Source organism: Eubalaena glacialis, chromosome 8 (assembly GCF_028564815.1).
Source record: "Eubalaena glacialis isolate mEubGla1 chromosome 8, mEubGla1.1.hap2.+ XY, whole genome shotgun sequence".
In the NCBI taxonomy this organism is placed as follows: Eukaryota; Metazoa; Chordata; class Mammalia; order Artiodactyla; family Balaenidae; genus Eubalaena; species Eubalaena glacialis.
The window spans coordinates 60,355,788-60,374,047 of record NC_083723.1 but is presented as its reverse complement, the minus strand read 5'-3'; the positions used below and the strand labels follow the sequence as shown (position 1 = coordinate 60,374,047).

Sequence of the window (18,260 nt, the reverse complement as noted above, 5' to 3'; positions counted from 1 at the left end):
GAGGAGGAAAGGAAGTTATTTTTGTCTGGTAACACAATTTGATGATTTGGGAATTGTCAATATGACAAAATGTTTTTATAGAACACACTTTACAGTGTTTTTCTTATAGGTTTTTACGTTATTGTTCCAAAATATGACAGAAATGAATTTGAACCAAGTTTTTACAGAAACTCTGAAGAACTGCAGTTATAGCTCAATGGAACACAGTTTGAAAAATAATGGTTTATCTGAAGGCTTTTATTTCTTTTAAAATGCAAATACCTCTACTGTCATCTGCTATCAGTCATTTATATATTTATGTGAATAAATTTATTAGATATCTTTCTGAGACTTGGATTTAATGCAGAAGAAGAGGAGGCAAAGATTAACTCAGCAACTGAAAGAAATGGGAAAGACTGAATATTAAGGCTAAGAGCACTGAAGATCTAATTTGCCTACTTTACAATTTTGCTTAAAGACCACGACATCTACATATGATACACTCATTTGTATTTCCAAAAGAAGTAAAACAAAACAGACAACAACAAAAACAAAAGAAAAAGACAAACCCACAAAGAAAGTGTCTGAATTAGATGAATGTGAGTATGCGTATGTTTCAGAACTGCATCTGTTTTAGAGTATTTTGCTAGAACAATAATGTAATTAGTTACTTATAATTTTGATCAACTCGAATTAAATCAACTGTAAAATTTCCAACCAGTGAATTTATTAATTGAAGATACTCTGATCTTACGCTGTGAATGTCCTCAAAGACTGCAAGCAAAAAAATTGTGCAGGAGTTCCAGTTTATGTAGGGTGAAGTATAAATGAGTATGTAATGCTCCAAACCTGATCTTGTACCTTTGATCTATGACATTTTTAAAATTAAAACAAACTTGTAAACTTTTTCTTAATTTAAATCCTTCTACTAAATTAAAAAAATTATCTTTACTTCAAGAATCTATAGTTAGGTATGCTTTCCCCACTCTCCCCACCACCAAAAGCTTTCTAAAGTTTATGGAAACAAGCATCCATTCTAATATAGTAAACATTCAGTTTAAACTTCAAATTTTTACAGAGCTATGTCAGAAAAGTTGCTAGTTAATATTTCAAGAAAGTGCAACTTAAAAAGAAGAAATTTACATTATTAATTTGTTCATTTATTTACTTATATTTTTCCAAGAGTGAAGTTATTAATTTGAATCTGGGTTAAGAAAACTTGTTGGACTAGAATTACAGTTCCTGTTATTTCATTCTAAAGGCCACACCTGTAACCATTCTGTGTAAATTTGAAAATATATTTAGATTTAAAATACTGATTGACCCTTACATTTAATACTATTGTCTTTGTGTCAAGAAACTGAAAACAAAATCAAATGATAGAAACATTTACCCATTTCGGGAAGGGATACATGCAGATATTTTAAGTAGTAAATTTCTTTCATTTCTGATTATTAAGTGTAACATTTAAGAATTAACAGAATAAATGTGAAATCAAAACTTTGAAGCATTTTGAGATACTTTTAGCTATTTTCTTGTAAAATATATCAAAATGAAAAAAATCTTGATAAAATTAATAAAAGACTGATTAATATAGAAGTCTTTTAAAAATATTCAGCTGATAAAGTCATTTTAAGCATTCAATTATACTGATCTTGAAATAAAACTAAACCCAAACTTACAAGCATAGTTGGTTTAGAGAGGGAAAAAAAAGTTGAGCCAAATCAATTATAAAGCATGCTTTTGTTATTACTCATACAATGACCTTCAAAAACTCTGATTTCTAATGTTTTTCCCAATCTTTGTACTGACAAAAATGTATCCCTAAGTCACAAACCCTGTAGGTTCTCACTTCCTTCCTTCTTCTTTCCCAAGTTTATGGAAACTTGGTCCCAATAGTTTCATAGTACAGAGCAAGAAGACAGAATAGGAAGAGAGACCTTTTCCTAGGGTTATCGGCACTGACAGTCTATACAATACTTCTGGCTGATTTGTGTGTGCTTCATTCCAAACGTGTATTCCTCAGCATACAAAGGGGGATGAGTGAGGCCAACAGACAGCATGTCTGCAGTAGCTCCATAGTATACAGACACTTGTCCTGGTGGAGCACAGCCATGAGTTTTACAAACTTTAACATCTCACTGGGCGAACATAGTTGGCAGCTGAGCACCGAGAATCAATTCAGATACATATCTGAAATGTCTACATGCAAAGGACATGCCAAGTATTAATAGGTAGTGACCAAACAGAAAAATAAACCTAGAAATTATCATTTTATATATATAATATATGCAAGACTATTTTTTAACTACATGGACTATATTACTATATGTACTCATTGCTTTCCTAGGGACAGAAGCAGAGATTTTTTAGGTTTGGTCTTAGTATGGTCCTTGAACTAATTTTTAAACTTAGAAATTTTTCAGGAATCTTTTTAGAAATCTGCATTTACATTTAAATATAAATGCATTATTAATGTCAATAAATCCTAGAAATTAGTAATTATACTCATTTTTTCTATGTACTTCTCCTTCAAAAAACCATTTTCCTCCATGTTTTCATACAGTTATATTCGTTCTGAATAGAAAGCATCTTAATTAATTTGGTATAACTTTCTTGCATTAAATTACACAACTCTTCAGGATTTGCCTCTTTAGGATCACCCATACATTTAGTGGGCATCAAAACCTTCTGTTATTGGCAGGCTGTAGTAAGCACTTCTTTCAAGAGGATACTTAATACTTCCTCTGTCAATCTTTTTTCACCTTCATGGTCACCAAGTTCCATCTAACAGAAGTCACTGTCTGCTACTGAAACTTGAATCAGATACCTTCAGATACCTGAAGACACCAAAACATAAAGCTATTTTCTACCACCGCCAAGCCTATCAACCATCCTCACATTTTATTTTCTTTACTTAAAAAAATATTTATTTTTATTGAGCCCATAAGGCTGTGATCTCTTCATATTTTGCCTTTACTACACTGAGCTGAGCCAATACGTTTTCTTGGCCATCTGAATGCCATCAAAGGTATTAGATAGATTCTGGAAGGTTAAAAAAAATAGTATGGATACTATACATAAATTGGGGCATGATCAATTATTATAATACCAAAAGATTATAATACCAATTTGGTATCTTTGTTTGTACAATCTATCAACAAGAATTAGTTGTCATGTCCCAATGTGAAGTATAATTCAATGGAGTTGAAAACTGATCCATAGTTATTCTACCCTATTTTGTTATTCCTTTGCCCTTTGTTTCCCAGGTATTCTACTTTTTACTAAATTTCTGGAAAAATAGAAGCAGATAACCAAAACTGATCGTGGGATATTTTAAAATGCCATTATATATAATATTTAGGACAACAGCTTCATGTAAGATAGCTTCCTAATCATAGCCTGACGGAAGAAAGCCAAAAATAAAACTTGCAACACACCTCAGAAAAGCCTTAACTAGGCCCTTGTTATAGCAACTCAAACATCTGACCAAGATGATCACATTCCAGAATTTAATGTACAATACATCCTATATTATTATCCACTAAATACCCACGTATATTTTATTTTCTGTGTGAAGAGCTATACCCACAAAAAGGAGAATAAAGGAGAAAAAAAATCCATGAAAATATAGCCAGTTTATACATGATTTTAGAATCTATTATAATATTAATTTAATCACACTTGCATATCTGATATAAAAAATACAACTGCAGAAATATATAGAGTATAGTGCAATGGAAAACTTTCATTTAAAGTAGTCTTCAAGAGCCGATTAAGAAGCAACAATTAAATGTTAGAAAACTTACCTTGACTTGCAAACTTCAACTCTTTGGCATCTGTGAGCGTGGTCCTTTTGTCAGACCCTTTTTTCTCTGTTCGGCGATGGCTTCGTCTTTTCTTAGACTCTCCCCAAAGATTGGACCCTCCATGCATGCTTGGTATATTCAAAATAGCAATTCCTTCCAGAGAGATGTTTATTAAATCAATCTGTACTCCATCACACTGATTAGAAAAATGAAAAGAACAGAAACGATTTGATTTCATCTTTTGTATTTCCTTATCTTTTAATAAGAATTTTAAAATCTATAATCTTGTCCTTTCTAAATAAACCTTTCAAGAACACTTAAATGGTTACCCTAAAGGTCAATATAAAAGATAAAGCAGCCAATAACATTTACCAGGCATCATAAATAGTCTTTAAAAATGATCAAATTAAATCATCAGTGTATCTTTGTTTACAGAAAACCTTTGGAAGGGGCACACTTTAGTGTCTGCATATATAACCAGCTGCAAATTTCCAATGTGTTACAAAGAGGTTGATTCTGGGAAGTTTTGTCAAATTTCAGGCAGCAATTTTAATGACTGCTCCTATTTAGAACACACTGCAAGGTACTATTGGGGGAAACTAAAGAAACAGAATTCATAATTAGGGTCTCATTTTTGGGGAGCAGAGAAAGAAATGGCTTAAGAGACTTTTGAAAAAAGAAAAACAGCAATTCAGAGAGATCTGAATTACAATAAAGTGGCCAAGGATGGTTTCTTGGACTAGATTAAGTTCCAAGCACAGTGTCAAAGGCAATGAGAGGCATGGTTATCTACATGAACATGGAGAACCAGGCAGGCTGAGTGAAGGAAATGCCAAGAGCAGTGGCAGTAAAAGCAATCTCCAACCCATCATGACTTTATAGCTGCTTTCACGAAAAAATGAAAAGTAAAATCAGTCAGCCAGATTTTTTTGTTTGCCTGGTGACAAGACACCCTTTGACTATGCAAAATATGGAACACTCTACCAGACAATGCTTTGCAATACTCAGAGTGGTCACTTTTTACTTTTTTGAATTTTCCATACATTTCTACTGATGCGCATGTGTGGAAAGTGACAAGGCCATACTGTATTTTTGTAATTATGATTTATTCATTTGCTTTGAGTTTTCTAAAATGGTACTTATTATAAATATAGCCCAGATATTGTCCTCCCATTTTCAGTTAGACGTCAATATGAGCAGAGATGTCAATAGGTAACACTATGCTTTACAAACAAACTTTGTTAGGGATATGCATTTCATCAATTAAAGTATATCTGCAGTGGGATTGTTTTATTTGCTATATGTTTTATTACAGCAAAAAAAAAAAAAAAAAGGTGGATACAATTTCATCATTCTCTTTCTCACCGTAATCATGATTTTTGAAACTGGAAGAGATAATCCTTCACCAAAATTATAAAAACAAAAAACAAACAAAAACCCTCTCTTTTTCTACATTTTCCCTCATCATACTGAATCTAATACTGTATCTTGTTCACTAAAATATAAAAACTGTGAAATAAAGCAACACATCTTGAGCCTACTTGGCAGGGCTAGAAACAAATTCTAGAGAAGGTGCCAAGTTTTCATTCAATTTATTTCAACGAGGGTGAAACCAAGGTCTGGATGATGCCTTTTTCCCCCCTAGAAACAACTGATTTTTTTCCCCTTCTTTTCATGTATTAAATTAAGATGACTTCTTTTTACTAAAGAATTCTGCTCATGTGTATACTCACTTACTGCTATATATTCTAGATAAACAGATATTAATTTCATAATTAAAAGTAATCTTGTGTAAATACCCTGCAGGCCTCAATGAATCAAACACATACTGTGTGTCAGGCCTCCCACTGTCTTCAAGTGGAATGTACTGGCTGGATAATTAGATAGTACATATTTTTTAACCTTATTTGCATGCATATTATATCTTTTGCACACTGACAAGCAGCAGTAACAACAAAAGTCAGATTACCACAGGGAATTCCCACAAAGAAGTCTTCATTCCTTATAATTTGCAGCCTAAATTAAAATAATTTGATCTTTGACAAGGATGAAATGTCAAGCAGAAGGGGGTCCTCTACAAGCCACGGCCTGTGGCTTCTGAAATCTGCCTAATTTATGTCAGTCACTTCTTAATACATATTTAAGTATTACACGAAAAAGACGATAAATATGCAATCTGACACCTTTGGTATTTCCCTGCTGTTAATTTATAAAGGTCTGGCTTCCCCCAAACTGACTAAAGTCATTTAAATAACAGAAGAATTGTGAAATAAGCTGGAGTTGGGGCCTGGCTTCCATTTTCACTCAATATTGAACACAGCAGGTAGTACACTAAGACAATTATTTGACTAGGCCTTCGAACCCCACTGTGACAAGTTACTTTCAGAATTAGTGAAGGAGTATTCCTTTGTTCATCTGCAAAAAAGGAGAGCATGTTGCAAATAGGCTTTTTTTTTTTTTAAACTGAATTAGGGGAATCACATGTGACAACTGAAAAACATCAGTGCATACTATTATTCATGTTTTCACTCTTCAGAGTCTTGGCACGTGTAGTTTTAAGGAAACAGTAAGCAGCTCTGTGAAAAGTGAAAAAAATCCTTAAGAAATTCCAAAGAAGAAGGACCAGTGAAGAACACTGAGGTTCCTGTGAAAGGAGGACAGTGTACTTACATAAATACCTACTTATTAATAATTTGTTTCCACTAGTTTTTGACCCCAGGCTACCTTCCTCTGTTTGCTTTAACGTTATGTTCGTTAGTCTGGAAATTTCCAGTGCTGGTTCTGATGAAGACCAGGAGTTGTAGCACACCAGTTGAGTGGATGGAAATAAAAGCTGAGGTGAAGGCTATGAAATATAAACAAGTTATAATACTGTGTCAGATAATATTTTCATCCACTTTGAAGATTTATGATTTTTAAAAAGGTAGCTACAGAGGAAAAGAATATAAAAGCTTAAAAGCTAACAGCCTTGGTTAGTCAATAAATCTTGAATATTTTTATTATGTTGAAGAGAGGTCGTTTACGTATACTACTATGGGAGCTATTTTCAGAGTGCAATGTTGTGAGGCCATTGTCCACTCCTTTCAGTTTTGAAATGGAAGATCTTATTCTAGAGACAAATTTACCTAAAAGAATATGGTTTAAATTTTTCTTCCAATATATTTTAATCCTAGTTTATAAATATACCCTGCACCACATTATACAGAAGTGTTAAAGACAAACTTTTATATGTGAATTTAGTGTTTTAGATTCAGTTAACATATCACTTGACAGAAATATTTAAAACATGTGAAGAACTTTGGAGAGCCATAAAAGTGTGGATAATAAATCTGATGAGATATGATGAATGATAAACTGTAAATATTTTTTCATAATGAGTCTAATTCTATGCCCAGGTCAGATAAAAATTATTCATAATTTTACTTAATGAAACATAAAAACATTGCTTTGTTCATTGTTTAAAATGGTATGGTGTAAAATGACTTAAATATACCTGCTTTTAGAATAGTTTCTGCAAATTCATACGTAATTCATAGGATAAAATTATTTATGTTTTGCAGAAAACTACAGCAGCAAACCTACAAATTAAAACGTACATATAAATGGCTTAATGGGATCTCTTCTGCTATTAGAAGGCTGTGGTACTCTATATCTTCCCAGTGATTAAGCTCCGTGTTTTCTGAAATGCATTTGAAAAGTATTATCCACAAAACACAGTGTGATATAGGGACTCAGAACATGCCTTTTAGGTGCTTTTACTGTTAGCTGGCAGTCCAGTGATGGTGACAAAAGTGCTGATTGCAGATAATCGCAAGATTTTTTTTAGAGTGGAATGGGAGATAACTGGTAAAGGAGAGGAAGATGGAAGCACACCTGGAAAACAGGACTATTTGAAACTGGTACCATGTATGCACACACACAGTTGCTGAACATGCTGATAGCAACAATAACACTGCTGGTTCAAGATATCAAGCATTCGCCGTAAGTATCAGCAGAAAAGCACTATAATTTTACATGTTTCTCTCTTTCAGGAGATTCTGTGAAAGCCAGAAATTATTGCTGGAATATTAAATTTCTTACCAAAAGTTATCTCATTAAAAATAACTTGTGGTAACTATAGAAGAGAAATTTCACCTTTGGTCACCTTTCATCTGTCTCATTTCTTCCTCACTCTCCTCAGTAAGAAAAATTATAATGTATTTATCTTAATGAAATGGTAACAGTACCTCAACCCCACATTTCCTGTACTTTCCTGGAACAGGGAGGTATTTTTTTTGCTTTGGACTTAATGAGTCCAATTTTTGTTTACTAGGACTATCTTTGTTGAGGTCCACACCTTTAATGTCTCCCTTCATCATTGTTTCTAGAATTTCATTGCAAAAAAAAAGAAATCACCTGGGAAGCTTTAGAAGAGAGGGAAGATCTTTTGACTGTTCTTATCACACATGCGCGCGCACACACAGAAAGAGGGCAGGAAGATACTTTTGGAGGTGACGAAATGTTGATGGCTTTGATTATGATGATAGTTTCATGAGTATATTCTTTTCTCCAAACTCATTAAGTTGTCTACATTAAATATGTACAGCTTTTTGTAGGTCAACTATGCCTCAATAAAGGGTTTAAAAAAGAAATGTTCATTCACACGTTCCATTTCTACTACTCCAAGATGGTGTTTTGGTAGGGGTAAGGATGGGCTAAGGTTCTCTAAATACATACTGAGAGACCATCCAGGATGATTTTGATATAGGTGGAGCACAGACTAAGCTGTGAAAATCTGCCCTACTGCCTTTAATAACTCTGTGCTTTCCAGGTTACTGGGCAATCAGAATCTTATCTTTCAAATTCTGCTAATTTATTTTGTGTCCCTGACACTCTTCTTGCAATTTGTTAATTCTTGAGCTCATTTAGGTTTTGTAGAAATACTTAATCATTAAGACAAAGGTCAGTATCTGAGGATGGAAATTCCTGGCCTTAAAATATACCACCCTCCCAAGTCTTATCGAATACCAAAAGACTCAAATACTTTGGAGAATGGGCCATTTTATTCTCTCATGAACTTTGCCTGGTACATGGAACAAATTAAAAACTCATGAACTTTGTAAGCTTCAATCCCAGATGTTGACCTGAGATTCTCAGGTACATATCCATGCCCCAGGTAGTTTAATACAAACTTTGCTTTTAATATATTATCTTGTAAATTTAAAGTTTTTCATTTTATCTTTTTATTTCTTTATCTTTTGTTACAAAGTTAAAAGATAACTGAAATTCTTAAAATTAAAAATTTCACCTTTGTTAATCTCTCTATGTATATATTTATATTTCCATTCTCCAATTGATTTGTTTCCTTAAACATTTTGGCAGCAAGCAACACAATTCTTGTGTTTTTTTTTTTAAACTCATGAAAGAAAATGCTCACATGTGTGTCTCTGCAATAGAGATGCAACAGAATCTCTCTAAATCATAGGATTTTGAGGAAGACTAAGTCAGGTAATGGATGTGCATTGCTTAGCACCAAGCATGAGGTATATTTAATAATAGATAAATCTTAGCTATTATTTTCATCAACTATTAGCCCGTGATATTAATATTATTCCAAATATACACCTTTTTCAGAAAAAAGCTTGCTAAATGAAAGAGAGAGATGAAGTAAAGGGTCACACAGCAAATGCTTTGTTTGGAAGAAGCTGTCATTAAAACATATATCCATTACTTGAGGTACTCTTGTACTGAAGTGGTTTTATTCTCTCATATATTTTCAAACCATGGTTGGTATAATTTTAGGCCAGGAAGCAACAGCAAACAGAATCAAATTTCCAAACTGCTGTTTTTATTATATTTAATTATGAAGTAACCTTGAGGGTAGAAAGGCATATTCTGCTAATATGATAGACTGGATTCATTAAAAAGTGAGTAGAGAAGCAGATTTTACATTACCATCCATCCACACACACACACACACACACACACACAAAACAAGCTTTAGAATTAAGATAAATTCATAAAATGATAACAGTATTTCAAGATATGCAACAATAGAATGGGGAGTGCACAGTGCTGTCTCTGATTTATAAATGCCACTCCAGTGGTGCATAGAATAAAGCGGTAAATGCAGAGCTGGGAAGCCAGACTTAGAGGGCATGTAGAAACATGACCCGAAAGAGTTTTTCTCAAGATGGAACAAAATCACCGAATTTTATCACTTGTAATGTTAAAATCAATGTTTTCCATACCTAGTTTTATCACACGTCTTTTGCTATATGACACAAACTTTTCCTTGGACATTTTTCACTTTGTGACATACATAATATTATACTATAGATCGATGTTTGTTTTTTGTAAATTGAGACTTTACTTTTTAGAGCAGTTTAAAGCTCATGGCAAAATTGAGGGGAAGGTACAGAGATTTCCTGTATACCCCGTCCCACACATACACAGCCTCTCCCATTATCAACATCCCCACCAGAGTGGTACATTTGTTCCAACTGATGGACCTACATTAACACATCATAATCACCCAAAGTTTATAGTGTCCATTAGGGTTCACTCTTGGTATACATTCTATGGCTTTGAACAAATGTATAATGACCTGGAGCCACCACCAGTGCATCACATGGAGTATTTTTATTGCCCTAAAAATCCTCTGTGCTTTGCCTATTCCTTCCTCCGTCCCCCTTAATGGGCAACCACTGATCTTTTTACTGCCTTCATAGTTTTACCTTTTCCAGAATGCCATATGTTCACATCATACAGTATGTAGCCTTTTCACATTGCCTTCTTTCACTTAGGAAAATGTATTTAAGGTTGCTCCATGTCTTTTCACAGCTTGGTAGCTTTTCAGCACTAAATAATATTCTATTGTCTGGATATACCACAACTTATTTTCCCATTCATCTACTAAAGGACCTCTTATTTGCCTCCAAGTTTTGGCAATTATTAAATAAGTTGTTACTAACATCCACGTGCATGTTTTTGTGTTAACATACGTTTTCAACTCCTTTAGGTATATACCAAGGACTATGATTGCTGGATCATACAGTAAGGGTGTGTTTAGCTTTGTAAGAAACTTCCAAACTGTCTTCCAAAGTGGCTGTCCCATTCTGCATTCCCACCAGCAGTGAATCAGACTTCCTATTGCTCCACATCCTCACCAGCTTTTAGGGTTTTCAATACCCTAATAGGTGTGTAGTGGTATTTCACTGCTGTTTTAATTTGCGTTTCCCTGATGAAATATGATATGGAGTGTCATTTCAGCTGCTTATTTGCCATCTGTATAGCTCCTTGGGTAAGGTATCAGTTAAAGTCTTTGGCCCAGTTTTCAAGACGGTTGTTTATTTTCTCATTGTTGAGTTGTAGGAGTTCTTTGTATATTTTGAATATACAAAGTCCTTTATCAGGTATGTCTTTTGCAAATATTTTCTCTTTGTGGCCTGTTTTCTCATTCTCCTGACATTGTGTTTCAAAGAGCAGACATTTTTAATTTCAGTGAAGTCCAACTTATCAATTATTTCTTTCACGGATTGTGCCTTTGGTGTTGTATCTAAAAGGCATCACTATATCCAAGGCCATCTAGGTTTCCTCCTATGTTATCTTCTAGAAGTTTTAAAGTTTTGCATTTTATGTTTAGTTCTGTGATCCATTTTGAGTTCATTTTTGTTAAGGGTGAAGAAATGTGAATAGATTTTTTTTTTTGGCCTGTGGATGTCCAGTCATCACAGCACCATTTGTTTAAAAAACCTTCTTTGCTCCATTGTATTGCCTTTCATCCTTTGTCAAAGAAGAGCAGACTGTATTTATGGGAATCTATTTCTTGGCTCTATATTCTGTTTCATTGATTTGTCTGTTCTTTCACCAATATCACATTGTTTTGACTACTTTACAGTAAGTCTTGAAGTCAGGTAGTGTCAGTCCTCCAACTTTGTTCTTCTCCTTCAATAGTGTGTTCGCTATTCTCAGCCTTTTGACTCTCAGGATAAACTTTAGAATCAGTTTGTTGATATTCACAGAATAATTTACTGGAATTTTGGGATTATACTAAATCTTTAGCTGAAGTTGAGAAGAACTAACATCACAACAATGTTGAGTTTACCTATCCATGAACATGAAATACCTCTCTTAGATAATTTTTTTTCAATCTACGTTCAGTGGTAGGCGAAAGTAAGGAGAGGTGCAAGAGGCTTCAGGGTATCCACCCTATATTCAACCAGAAGCCATACCTTAAATTTTTTTCATTTTTGCCTTCTGCTGCAGATTTTCTTCAAGCATCGGTTTCTGAGGGCAGAAATGCTCAAAATCTACTATATAATGAGCTTTGAAGGTAAAGGGAGATCTTAGATGATTTTTATAAATATATATGTACATATAGCTGTATAAGTATATATATACTTATATATATATATATATATATAAATAACATACACATATTTATCATCACAAATAGCAATCACAGTAAGTGCCTATTGAGCCCAAATCCTTCACCTTTTGTGATTATATCCCTTTTCAGGGTTATGATCTGATTCAGTCATGAAGGGCTTTTTCCGTTCCATGACAATCAATTCTACCCCTAATACTTCAATTTATTTGTCCATCATGATGAGGAAAAAGTCCAAAAAGATTACATTCTGAAATACTACCACTTTTGCTGTTATTATCATTAACAGTAAGTTAGAAAGCTGGGATAATGAAGAACCTAGCCAGACCATTATTATGATTCTCTGTGGTCCATAACTACTTTTGTCTACCAAACTTATTACCCTAATATTTGCCACTAATGACTTAGGTCTCAGTAGACAAGTTATTTATTTCTTTTTAAAAAGAAAAGTGTTAGAGCCAGTATTTCTCAATTCATATCAGCTAGTCATTAGATGTCCTTGTTTCATAATTCTGTTCCTTTGATTTGTCTTTACAACTTAACAAAATATAACTTTTCCTTTTTCTTTAACCCCTAAAAATCTCTCAATAAAACTAACTCATTTTCTATTATAACTTGTCTCCAAAATTTTTAGTCCTACAATGTCTATATTTTTGGTAGACGTATTTGCTCTAAATCTTTTTAAAGTGTATCTTTTCTTGCTATCTTTGCTCTCTTTCTTGGCTTTTCCACTTCCTACAAATGTAATGGGGAAATGGCAACCTCAGGAACTGAGAAAAAACCTAGTTAATGAATGGGAATGGGAATGGAAAAGTATATTTTTTAAACTTTATTCATAAAAGTAAGTACAATTTTAGTGAACTGTGTTTTAAAGGTTATAAGATATTGAGACCTGAAAATAATAAGTTTTTAAAAATGTATTTTGCAACTTTCCTTCTTTCCCTTCAAGTACTTTCATCTTACATTTTTCTGTCCATACTATGCCCATTGATTTCTAAAGTTGTGTTCCACCTCTCATTCTTTTATGCTGTATTAAACAACTCATACTCAAACTTAACTTTATATTAGTCCTTCAGATGTGCTAGATTCCCAATGAGTGACAGAAATGATGTTTTAGAATCTTGGGTAAAGCTATATGAGTCGCTAAAATTCTAACTCCTTCCATGGGCTAGCACAACATATTAATAATCAAACTCAAGCCATTTCATAGTATTATAAAGATAATTCATTTTCTTACTTCTATTTCTACAGATTCATGTAGCTTCTTGCAGGTGGCTGAGAAAGTTTCAGATGTGCCAAACTCAAAATACCAAAATTTGTTCTTCATTCTGAAAAAGGAAAGGAAGAAGCAACTTAGGCAATTATCAATAACAGAAGGGATTTTTAAAAATGGGGTAGGCCTGTCTTGTATTATAAGTGATAGAAAAGGTTTGAGGACACGTACCATCCATTATGTAATAGATGGTCACATAATTTTCAGAGTTTAACTGTTAGCATCAAATTATATGATTGTCCCGGAGGGGATTATAGGAATGTATTGATCTGACAGATTCAAGTATATCTTTGCCTTTTCTATAATATTGGTTGCTCAGATTTTGAAATATGGTTTTAGTGCTTATGATTCTTAGCTTGTTCTTAGACAACTTGATTTTAGACCAGCCACTCTGTAATCATAAAGAGAGAGAAAAAAAAGTCTAGGCTTTTCATGAGGAAAAGGAGACCAAACTTAAATATGCTCAATTTTTCTAGATGGCTATGCAATCATTAGAAATTATCATGATTGGAAAGTATATTAAAAAGAAAAAATAGTAGTTATCCATAAAGATAAAATTTAGTAATTTTTGGATAACTATTAATTATTTTTTAAAGATACTGTCCTCTGTTATATGAACAATAGTGGGAAATTATGATACAGCATGAAAGAACTAAAGAAGTAATATATTTTATCAACATACAGTTACAAAGAAAATATAGTTTAAACTATTTCAGTATTTAATCTGGAAGTAAGATGCTCAAAATTTATTTTCTCCCACAACTCAATGACCATATCTTTGTTTCTTTGTACCAGATGATTAAATTAATGATCATTTAATGTAATTTTACAAAGGCTGACTAGATTTTTATATTAGCCAGTAGTGGATTCTCACGAAAAGCTGCAGTTTTAAATTATACATAGTCTAACAAGCTATCATGCCCTCAATTAGAAGAAAATACAGATAAAATGGGATACATGCTTTCTCACATGAAGGCAAAACAAAAAGAAATTTTTATAATGATATTCAAATATCTCTCTCACAACAAATTATTTTTTCCTTATAAACATGGATATGTACTTTTCACATTAGAATGTAAAACATTTCAACAATTAAAAAAGACACTTGGCAAGGACCTTACTGTTTAATGCAACCCTCTTACTTGTTATGTAAAATGACATGGAACCTAATACAGTGCTTATTATTATGCTGTGTTGTATAGAGTTCTCTGATATAAAATTACAAACCATAAAAGTAATCTTATCTATCTAGACGTACTAGGCTAAATAATATTTAGCCTCATACAAGGTTTTATTTGCTTACAAAATTTTCACTAGCCCTTCTTGCATTAATCACCATATTAAGGCCAATAATCTGAAAACCAAGATAAGTTTCATAGGACTCTAGCACCATGAATCATTATTCTTTTCTAGAGAATATCTCCTTGGATTATGGCCTGATTTAATATATCTGAGTAGACAGAAATAGATGATAGCTAGTTAGATAGAACAGGGCAAACATTTAACAGTAAGATCTGTGGGCCTGAGTTTACATGTAAGTTTATATTAAATTAATGCAAATAATGTACTTTATAGAATAAATGTAGTTTTACAAATTTATACAATGGCTGAAGTTAATGGAAAATTTAGTTTATGGAAAATTAAAAATATTTTCCTATTGATTCATCATTATCATGAAAAATATAACATTCAATAAATTGAGAGGAAAATATTGTTCTGTGTGAAATGGTCTCCAGACAATCAGAATAATACATAGTATATGTTTTATGACTGTTTGGAATTGTCTTTCTACATTCAACAAGTTTTCTAATAATATTTTTCTGTTGGCCTTTTATCCAGACCTTCCTGGATTCATTTATTCATGCAGTCATTCATTCAACAAATGTTTAGTGAGAACATTCACTTCCATATGTTGTGTTTAGTTCTAAAGATATAAATATGAACACGATTATCTTTGTCTCTAAGGAGCTCAGAATGGTTAAGATTATGGGCATATAAAATAATTGAAAAGTTAATTCTCTAAGTTAAATATGAGCAAAATATTGTGAAAAAACACTTCAGTGAATCACCTGCTTTTACCTTGAGGGGTCCAGAAAGCTTTAGAAGAGACGATAGCATTATAATGGATAAGTAGAAGGCAAACAGGAGGAAGGCTAGACAAGTTCTGGTGTTTTTAGGAGTGCAGTGTGACTTAACAGATTGCCTAAGTATGGGCTAACTAGGGTCTTTTTCAGAATGGGTATGCCAAGTTAAGGGGTTTGGACTTGATATTATAGATTTATAGGATGTCTGAAAGAAGTCTGTTAGCAGTGAAGCAACATAGCCAGCTTTGTTGGATAAATAAAACTCATAGAAATGAATAATTGGGCTGGAATGGCAAAATGTTGGTGCTGTGGACAGAAATGTGGCTGTTGGAATAGTACAAATGAAATAGAATTCAAGGCCTAAACCAAGGGGCAAGGAAAATGGAAAGGAGAGGCTGAATTTAAGAGACATAAATGAGGGAGAATCAATAGGAACTGGTGGTATTAGATTATACTGATTTCTGCCATACCTAGGTTATCTCTAGAGGTATATGTGGGAATATCAAAGCATTACTCCAGCAAAGAAAGGGCTATGAGTTTACATTTTGACAGGTTCTGTGATATAATGATGTAATGTACACTGTATTACAGTTTGAAAATTATATATATACATACATACACACACACACACACACACACACACACATATGGCTTCCAATTGCATGTAAATGGTTAGTCCCTATTTTTTTTCCATTCTGTCCATCAAAGTTCTTCATAGCTTAACCAGGATGATGAGGAGCTTGTATCAGCTAACCAAGATATACTCATTTTAGCAAACACATCACAAGAAACAGAAATTCTGAGAATTTACATTCAGTCTTTATTCACCATATTAGTTAGCATTACTGCTCATGTGCAAAAGCTGCTTTAAATTCTCCATTATTACAACCATTTTATGTTTCACTTAGATAAATATATGGAGGTAATAAAAAGCACATAGAATCAGATTCCACATGACAAATTAAAAGCTGTTAAATTTTATTTTTTTTCAACCAAACTTGTCTTTAGGTTGTAGCAATGCAAAAAAGCACATTTAAGCATGTATGCTATTTATTTTTATGGCTCACATTAGAAAATGATCCAAATAATTCAAACTCAGATTTGTCAGAGAAAACATATAGCTGTGGATTTTAAGAACAAGGTAACTGGACATTTAACCCACTATGAAATGTTCACACCAGAGTCAAATTTATTGTGTTCTTACACAGGTTTTGTGATTACAGGTATGATGACAAATGTGCTACAAAAAAAGTTATTCATACTGTTATAATTTTAAGTCATTAATATACTAAACCGTATTTCAATGAATTTAATTGTAAGTCTACAGGCTTCAGTTTAATATGTAAAGTGCTTGGCTACCAGATGGTCAGGTAAAAATAAAATTAGCTCCCATTTACCAGGCATTTTCTTACTACCAGTAATTCTGCTTCTTTTATATATCCTCAGGAAAATGTGGTCAGAGATATTGCTCAGGTAAAAAAATTATTCTTGTCATAATGAAATTTAGTTAATATTTAGCTCTACAAGTTCTGTTCAAATAGGCATTTTAATTTCTAGCAATATATTTTCCTTGGAACTTTTCTTCCTGGTTTACAAAGGTTTTTTTTTTTTTTTTAAACTTTGCTAAGTAATGTTAATGCAGCAAACATAAAACAAAACAAACAAAACATGAATTGCCAGTGCATTTACCAAAAATAATACCAAAGAACCTAATTAGATATGACGCTCACTCCTAACAAAGATGCAACATAAAAATGGTGAAATTGCCTCATTTACCTTACTGTAGAAAACTCTAAAGTCATAAACACACAGAAAGTTTTAATGCAATGAAATTACTCTTAAATTAAATGTCAACTTTTTCTCACAGATGTGCTTCTTTTGTGATTTTCATGTATTTAGTGGTGATATAGCAGCTATTGGAAGACCATTTATATGTGTATAAAACTGAACTCTTCTAATAGACACCTGAATCCCTTTTCAAGCATCCTTAACTGATTCTATCTATACTGTATGAATAACATGCTCATCAGATAATAAAATCCTCTGACCTTTGCTTATTATTTATTTTTTTATAAATTTATTTATTTATTTATTTTTGGCTGCGTTGGGTCTTCGTTGCTGCGTGCGGGCCTTCTCTAGTTGCGGCGAGAGGGGGCTACTCCTCATCGCGGTGCGCAGGCTTCTCATTGCTGTGGATTCTCTTGTTGCGGAGCATGGGCTCTAGGCGTGTGGGCTTCGGTAGTTGTGGCACATGGGCTCAGTAGTTGTGGCTTACGGGCTCTAGAGCACAGGCTCAGTAGTTGTGGCACACGGGCTTAGTTGTTACGCGGCATGTGGGATCTTCCTGGGCCAGGGCTCAAACCCATGTCCCCTGCGTTGGCAGGCGGATCCTTAACCACTGAGCCACCAGGGAAGCCCCGACCTTTGCTTTTATTTTATTTTTAAAATTTATTTATTTTTTAAATTTATTTTATTTTTGGCTGCGTTGGGTCTTCATTGCTGCGAGCGGGCTTTCTCTAGTTGCGGTGAGTGGGTTTCTCATTGCGGGGGTGTCTCTTGTTGTGGAGCACCGGCTCTAGGTGTGTGGGCTTCAGTAGTTGTGGCTCGCAGGCTGTAGAGTGCAGGCTCAGTAGTTGCAGCGCACGGGCTTAGTTGCTCCACGGCATGTGGGATCTTCCCAGACCAGGGATCGAACCCGTGTCCCTTGCATTGGCAAGCGGATTCTTAACCACTGTGCCACCAGGGAA

The 18,260-nt window shown here is 33.6% G+C and overlaps 1 protein-coding gene across 2 annotated transcripts in view; it reads right to left on the bottom strand.

Annotated features, from left to right (window-relative positions):
• DGKB (diacylglycerol kinase beta) overlaps positions 1 to 18,260 on the bottom strand; it is a 645,545-nt gene that overhangs the window by 181,459 nt on the left and 445,826 nt on the right. For both annotated transcript variants that reach the window (XM_061197732.1, XM_061197733.1), the window contains 2 exons: positions 13,394 to 13,484; positions 3,789 to 3,984 (listed from right to left, as the gene is read on the bottom strand). In XM_061197732.1, coding sequence (XP_061053715.1) covers positions 3,789 to 3,984; positions 13,394 to 13,484 — 287 coding nt within the window. The remainder of the gene's footprint in view (positions 1 to 3,788; positions 3,985 to 13,393; positions 13,485 to 18,260) is intronic.